Source organism: Colobus angolensis, unplaced genomic scaffold (assembly GCF_000951035.1).
Source record: "Colobus angolensis palliatus isolate OR3802 unplaced genomic scaffold, Cang.pa_1.0 Scaffold130, whole genome shotgun sequence".
Lineage (NCBI taxonomy): Eukaryota > Metazoa > Chordata > Mammalia > Primates > Cercopithecidae > Colobus > Colobus angolensis.
In genome coordinates, this window is record NW_012114253.1 from 5,486,275 (window position 1) to 5,494,347 (window position 8,073).

The window sequence follows — 8,073 nt, forward strand, 5'->3', positions numbered from 1 at the left end:
GAGAGAGAGAGAGAGAGAGAAAGACCTCATCTCTACTAAATATACAAAAAATGAACCGGCTGTGGTGGTGTGCGCCTGTAATTCCAGCTACTCGAGAGGCTCAGGCAGGAGAATCGCGTGAACCCGGGAGGTGGAGGTTGCAGTGAGCCAAGATCGCGCCATTGCCCGGGAGACAGTGCGAGACTCCGTCTCAAACAAACAAAAATTCCAGGAAAAAAGGGGTTAAAATCGGGGCACGGACTGGGGTAGGATGGCTCCGCCCCATCTAAGTCTTAGTCCCACCCCCTGAAAGTCGCCCTGCCTCTCAGACTCCTCCCCTTTCTGAGAAGGTCACCTTGGGGAAAGCCAAATGGTCATGCGCCGCTACTGCCCTACTGCGCACGCTCGCTGTGACTGCTCGCTGGAACTTGCCCCGCCTTCCCTCCGCCCACTCGGGAAACCGGAAGCCGCCTCCCACTTGGTGGCTCCTACGCGGCTAGCGGGTCCTCAGTGGATGCAGGCTGGGCGCCGCGATGTTCGACGGGACATCGGCGGAGAGAGACCTCGGGGTTAAGGGGTGGGGCTGACGTCAAGAGCCAAGATGGCGGCGGTGGTCGCACTCTCCTTGAGGGTCCGGTTACCGGCCACAACCGTTGGCGCAGCCTGCCTGCAGGTGAGTCCTGGAGTCTCAGAGAGAGAAAAGGCAGGAAAGTCACGGAGACTGCCTGGAGCTGATGGGTCCGCGGAGAGACTAAGGAAGCACAGGGCAAGGCCTCAGGGAGAGGGAGGACCTCCTCCCGCTGGCGCAGTGCTTTGGTTTGGCGTGGAGCATCCCTGTCAGTTATCTTTCTGCGCCTCGCCGCAGCTTGAGTTAGGGCAGCGGCAATTTTTTACAGCTAAGGTGAGGAGGGGAGTTCAGAAAGAGGACTTGAATTGCTCAAGGTCACATGGCAAGCGAATGACTGCTGAAACCAGAATCCGAATCCAAACATTGGAGTTCCAAGCCCTTTTTCTGCCACCAAACTATCGCCTCTGTAGAAAAGGGAGACCTGCGGGGTGTGACGGATGGGAATTGGGAAGCGAGGTCATTCCTCTAGGGTGCGAGGTTGAGGACCGGGATTGCTGAGGAAAGGACGTGTGAATTGGGGACAGGGCACGGGAAGGGAGAGATGGAGGGAAATGCATCTAGCCCCGTACCCCGAAGGATCCTGGCCGTGGGTGGCGGGGGTTGTAGGAAAGACTGGGTTCCTTAAAGCAATGTCACCACAGTTTCACTAGTATCCTCTCAGTGTTTCTGACTGTAAAGGGCATGTAATAATACGGACCCCATAGAGTTGACATGGAATGACAGGTAGAGAGCTTGGCGCTGTTCTTGTTTATTACTATGCAATGTGCACTGACCGATTTTCCCACGCCCCTTCTATAGCCAAGAAACAACACATTTCTGACCTGCCTTCTAAGTGGGAACAGTTAGAAGGGGAAGGGAAATTGCTTTTGTATACATAAAGGACTGAGGATTTGCAAATCCTTTCTTCCTCTTCTGGGCTTCTGAACAACCCCTTTAAGGTGGGCAAGTAAGAATTCTTACCCTCCTTTTTGGAGCTTTGAAAACTTGAGGCCCCCAGAAAGAAAATTTTTGGCTTGCTCAAAATACCACATTCCCAAGAACTGGCAGACCTGATACAGTTTTTTAACATAGTACCGGAAAAACTCAGCATAGATATTGGGACATGGTTGGCGTCCAAGAAATTTTAGTTCCTCTTCCTCTCTTGCACTTAAATGAGGACGTCTTTCATCTTAAGTACCTGCCGTGGCTGCATAACACAGTACATATTGCCCATGTTCTAATCCTAGTTCTGTCCAGTATGCTGTGTGTGAACTTGCATCCACTCTGTCTGCACCAACCTTTCTGAAAAGGGGAGATAGAGGAAGAAGACAGCCTACCAGAGCCTCAAGCTGACATCTTATGGGTAGTAAATTGATGATTGATAATGGGCTTGTTTACCTGTTCTTTTTATAGTTGCTGAGCAAACAATTAAATTGTGAGAGCCCCAGTAATGAGAGAGAGTTCCAAAGCTCAGGCCCCTCTTCTAGCGATGAATTGTAGAAATGGCTAGTTTCATAGGTCATTGTTGTAATTCCAAGCAAGGCCTTTGCAGGGCCTCCTGAGGGCAACAGAAAATAGAAGAGCCCCAAGGCCTCCACTTCCTTGTGGGAATGTACATTTATACCCACAAAAGCCACCTCAAAAGAATTCAGTAATGAGCTTGGTGTGTTACCTGTAACATTCAGGTTCAGGTTCTGAATTATTTTTATGCATATAGTCTGACCACTGAACCACAATTCTGCCTTTAAGTATTTAACTGTAATATATTAACTATTGTTTGTGGTGCCCTGTTTCTTCATCTGGACTATGAACTCCTTTAGGGCGAGAACCACCTACTTAAAAGTGTGCATCGGCCGGGCGCGGTGGCTCAAGCCTGTAATCCCAGCACTTTGGGAGGCCGAGACGGGTGGATCACGAGGTCAGGAGTTCGAGACCATCCTGGCTAACACGGTGAAACCCCGTCTCTACTAAAAATACAAAAAACTAGCCGGGCGAGGTGGCGGGCGCCTGTAGTCCCAGCTACTCGGGAGGCTGAGGCAGGAGAATGGTGGAAACCTGGGAGGCGGAGCTTGCAGTGAGCTGAGATCCGGCCACTGCACTCCAGCCTGGGCGACAGAGCGAGACTCCGTCTCAAAAAAAAAAAAAAAAAAAAGTGTGCATCTTGCCAGGTGCAGTGGCTCATGCCTGTAATCCCAACACTTTAAAGAGGCCAAGGCAGGTGGATCTCCTGAGGTCAGGATTTCGAGACCAGCCTGGCCAACATGGTGAAACCCCATCTTTACTAAACAAAAAAAAAGATACAAAAATTATCTGGGTTTGGTGGTGGGCTCCTATAATCCCAGCTACACAGGAGGCTGAGGCAGGAGAATTGCTTGAACCTGGGAGGCGGAGGGGTGCAGTGAGCCGAGATCGCACCATTGCACTCCACCCTGGGTGATAAGAGCGAAACTCAGTCTCAAAAAAAATTTTAATGTGCATCTTGTTCCTTAGGCTGGCAGGACTAGGATACCTATCTACAAATCAGAAGAATACAAAGACCGATGAGGTTGCCAATCGTGTAGAGCAAAAATTACTTTCTGGGCTATGCTAGAAGCTTGACCCCCCCCGGTTATTTATGAGGCAGTTATTAATACTACCCACCCTTTACAAAGGAAGAAGTAGAATCATAAAAGTTAATAATTTGCAGAAGAATACACAGCTAGTAAGTGATAGAGCTTGGATTTGAAGCATCACCAATCACACTTTTCAGCAAACCTGCACTTGTATTTTACTCAGGCTTATCTTCATACAGTCCTTTTTGCCTTCTTCCTCTCTATTTCCCCACCTTCTTCTCTGACCTCCAAATCTTTATCCACTCCATCCAACTCCAAGCCTGCACCCTAAAGACACTTTACTAGAGAAACAACAACCAGCCTTCAGCACCATTCAGAATACACCCTTCTCAGTTCAGTTGTTGCTTACCTTGCTTAAATTATAAACTATGAAGTTCATATTATCGAAGATTTCCTAGGAATGTACTTTCTGCCTTGAATACTCATTAGTGTTGTAGATTAACATAAAAATGCTTTCAAGGGGCCCTCTTTCATTATGGATTTGTAGTATAAATTGCTGGACAGGTAACAAGGGGAGAAAATCATATAGTCTCATTGTATGATTAGAGTAACAACTTCTCTTTTTTTTTGAGACGGAGTTTCGCTCTGTCGCCCAGGCTGGAATGCAGTGGCCAGATCTCAGCTCACTGCAAGCTCCGCCTCCCTGGTTTACACCATTCTCCTGCCTCAGCCTCCCGAGTAACTGGGACTACAGGTGCCCGCCACCTCGCCCGGCTAGTTTTTTGTATTTTTTAGTGGAGACAGGGTTTCGCCGTGTTAGCCAGGATGGTCTCGATCTCCTGACCTCGCGATCCACCCGTCTCGGCCTCCCAAAGTGCTGGGATTACAGGTTTGAGCCACCGCACCTGGCCTGGAGTAGCAACTTCTCTTGTTCCTTGGATCTCATTGTGAAATGGAATTATCTTTTTGCACTGTTCCATTTTATGTTTGCATTTTCACTACTAGTTATAATGGCTAAAAGCTTCGGTTTTCGAATCAAATGACCTGTGTTGCTATATGATCCTATCCTCATCTTTTAACTGGGAACAATATAACATTTTTCATAGAAATGTTATAAATATTAGAGATTATTTGGCACGGTGTGTGACATAGTATAAAGGTTCAATGAATGAAATGTGGCAAATTTTTAGATTTATGTATTCAGCGAATTTTTTGGTGGATCACAGATAACATAATCCTGAGAATTAACTCTTTGTACAGACCTCAAGATGAACAAAGCTCCATCACTTTCAGAACCATGACCACCTCTGGTGATTTTGATTTCAGAATCTTCTTTCATTCTGGTAAACCCCCTTTGCCCCACCAGTTGTATGAAATACTTTTTTTTTTTTTTTTTTTGAGACAGAGTCACACTCACCCTGTTGTCCAGGCTGGAGTGCAGTGGTGCGATCTCGGCTTACCGTAACCTCCGCCTCCCAGATTCAAGCAATTCTGCCTCGGCCTCCTGAGTAGCTGGGATTGCAGGTGCCCGCCACCACACCTGGCTAATTTTTTTGTATTTTTGGTAGAGATGGGGTTTCACCATGTTGGCCAGGCTGGTCGAACTGCTGACCTCAGGTAATCCACCCGCCTCAGCCTCCCAAGGTGCTGGGATTACAGGCATAAGCCACCACGCCTGGCCTATAAAATACATTTTTGACACAAAACAAATTTAAATTAGTTGTACTGAAAAAAAAAATGACATTTTGGAGCACCCCAAAACTAATGTTGGGATACATTGACTTAGATATTCAGTGTAGTACATCCTGGCATTGCTCTTATTTCATATCATTCATATGATAAGACTTTTTAAAAATTTAAATTAGCTCTAATACAAACTTAATCTCTTTTGGAAAGATAATACATGATTGATTATCTGTGTAGAGTGAACATGAAACAGATATTTAAGTATTATAAAGAAATGTTGAAGGGAAAACATTGCAGGTAACCACAGTCATCCCACAGACCTTGTGGGACTGATACCCAACTTGATAGAGCCTGATGCCTGTTGCCCACTGACAATACCTAATCAGGCTTTAGAACTAGGGGGTTGTGCCATGGTGGCTCACGCCTGTAATCCCAGCACTTTGGAAGGCTGAGGCAGTTGGATCACGACGTCAGGAGTTCAAACCATCCTAGCTAAAACGGTGAAACCCCATCTCTACTAAAAATACAAAAAAATTAGCCCAGCATGGTGGCACGCGTCTGTAATCCCAGCTACTCGGGAGGCTGAGGCAGGAGGATCGCTTGAACCCAGGAGGCAGAGGTTGCAGTGAGCTGAGATCTCGCCACTGCACTCCAGCCTGGGCGACAGAGTGAGACTCCGTCTCACAAAAAAAAAAAAAAGAACTAGGGGGTTATACTCCAGTCCCAGATTCTGTTTAAAGCCAGGTTAGGGGCTGGGCTGGTTGTTCGCGCCTGTAATCCCAACACTTTGGAACGATGAGGCAGGTGGATCACTTGAGGCCAGGAGTTCGAGACCAGCCTGGCCAAATGGTGAAACCCTGTCTCTACTAAAAATACAAAACTTAGCCGGACATGGTGGCACATGCCTATAATCCCAGCTACCTGGGTGACTGAGACACGAGAATTGCTTGAGCCCAGGGGGTGGAGGTTGCAGTGATCCAAGATTGCACCACTGCTCATCCTGAGCAACAGAATGAGACTCTCCCAAGAAAAAAAAAAAAAAAAAGTCCAAGTTAGGGCCAGGCACAGTGGCTCACACCTGTAATCCCAACACTTTGGGAGGCTGAGGTGGGAGGATTGCTTAAGCCCAGGAGTTCCATACTGACTTAGGCAACATGGCAAGACCCTGTCTCTACAAAAATTAGCTAAACATGATGGTGTGCACCTATAGTCCCAGCTACTTGGGACGCTGAGTCAGGATGATCACCTGAGCCCAGGAGTTTAAGGCTGCAGTGAGCCATGATCTCCAGCTTGGGCAATAGAGCTAGACCATATGTCTATAAAAATAAAAAATAAAGGCCTGGCACAGTGGCTCCCACCTGTAATCGCAGCACTTTGGGAGGCCAAAGCGGGCAGATCACCTGAGGTCAGGAGTTCAAGACCAGCCTGGCCAACGTGGTGAAACCCCGTCTGTACTAAAAATATAAAAATTAGCTGGGCGTGGTGGCAGGCACCTATAGTCCCAGCTACTTAGGAGGCTGAGGCAGAAGAATTCCGTGAAGCCGGGAGGTGGAGGTTGCAGTGGGCCAAGATTGCGCCATTGCACTTTAGCCTGGGGGACAAGAGTGAGACCCCATCTCAAATAAATAAATAAATATTTTTTTAAAAAATGAAAAATAAAAACGTCCAAATTAGAAGGCAAAAACTTGAAGTAGCCCCATTTTTTAAAAGGCATATTGTCCCATTTACCCTACTACCTGCCTCAGGCACAGCAGCCACCTACTCTGGAAAATAGTTTTGTCAGTTGGTTAAAAAAAACTAAACTTGTAGCTACCATACAGCACAACAATTACACACCTGGGTGTTTATCCTGAGAAATGAAGACTTAACGTTCACACAAAAATTTGTACACAAATGTTCATTTCAGCTTTATTCATGTCACCAAAAATTAGAAACACCCCCAACGTCCCTCAGTAGTTATATGGTTAAGCAAACCGTGGTACATTGTACCATGGAGTGCTACTCAGCCATAACAAGAAAAAAGCTATTGCTGTACACAGCAACTTGGATGAATCTCCGGAGAATTAGGCTGAATGAAAAAAGCCAATGCCAAAAGGCTACATACTAGATGATTATATTGATATAACATTCCTTAAATGACAGAATTTGAGAAGTAGAGAACAGATTAATGATTGCTAGGGCTTAAGGAGTACAGGGGAGGGAGGGTGGGAGGAAGTGGACAGGGCTCTAAATGGGCAATGTTAGTGATTCTGTGCTTATGGGAATGTCCCGTATCTTGACTAGCACGGTCAGTATTCTGGTTGTGGTGATGTGCTAGTTTGCAAGATGTTCCTGTTGGGGAGACTGGGTAAAGAATATGTGGGTCCTGGCATGGTAACTCATGCCTATATCCTAACTCTTCGGGACGGCCAGGCAGAGGATCACTTGGGGCCAGGAGTTCAAGACCAGCCTAGGCAACATAGTAAGACCCCCATTTCTACAAAAATAAACATAAAAAAACTAACTGGGCATGGTGGTGCATGCCTGTAGTCCTAGCTACTGGGGAAGCTGAGATGGGAGGATCGCATGAGTCCAGAAGGTTGAGGCTGCAGTGAGCTGTAATCATGCCACTACACAATCAGTGACAGAACAAAACCCTGTCTTTTTTTTTTTTTGGTTTTTTTTTAGATGGAGTCTTGCTTTGTTACCCAGGGTGGTGTACAGTTGTGCAATCTTAGCTCACTGCAACCTTTACCTCCCAAGTTCAAGGGATTCTCCTGCCTCAGCCTCCCAAGTAGCTGGGATTACAGGCACACACCACCACACCCGTCTAATTTGTTTTTGTCTTTTTAGTAGGGATGGGGTTTTACCATTTTGACTGGGCTGGTCTTGAATTCCTGACCTCAGGTGATTTCCCAACCTCAGCTTCCCAAAGTGCTGGGATTATAGGTGGGAAGAGTATGTGGAGTCTCAGTATTATTTTCTTTGTTTTGTTTTGTTTTGTTTTTGAAACAAAGTCTCACTCTGTCGCCCAGGCTGGAGTGCAGTGGCGCACTCTTGGCTCACTGCAACCTCCGCCTCCTGGGGTCAAGTGCCTCTGCCTCCCAAGTAGCTGGGATTACAGCCATGTGCCACCACAATGGGCTAATTTTTGTATCTTTAGTAGAGATGGATTTTTACCATGTTGGCCAGGCTGGTCTTGAACTTCTGACCTCAAGTGATTTGTCTGCCTTGGCCTCCCAAAGTGCTGGGATTACAGGTTTGAGCCAC

At 46.8% G+C, this 8,073-nt stretch overlaps 1 protein-coding gene across 1 annotated transcript in view; it reads left to right on the forward strand.

Annotated features, from left to right (window-relative positions):
• Window positions 1-414: 414 nt before the first annotated feature.
• Window positions 415-8,073, forward strand: part of SDHB (succinate dehydrogenase complex, subunit B, iron sulfur (Ip)) — a 37,100-nt gene continuing 29,441 nt past the window's right edge. Inside the window, exon 1 of the mRNA XM_011934057.1 lies at window positions 415-652. Coding sequence (XP_011789447.1) covers window positions 581-652 — 72 coding nt within the window. The 5' untranslated portion in view covers window positions 415-580. The remainder of the gene's footprint in view (window positions 653-8,073) is intronic.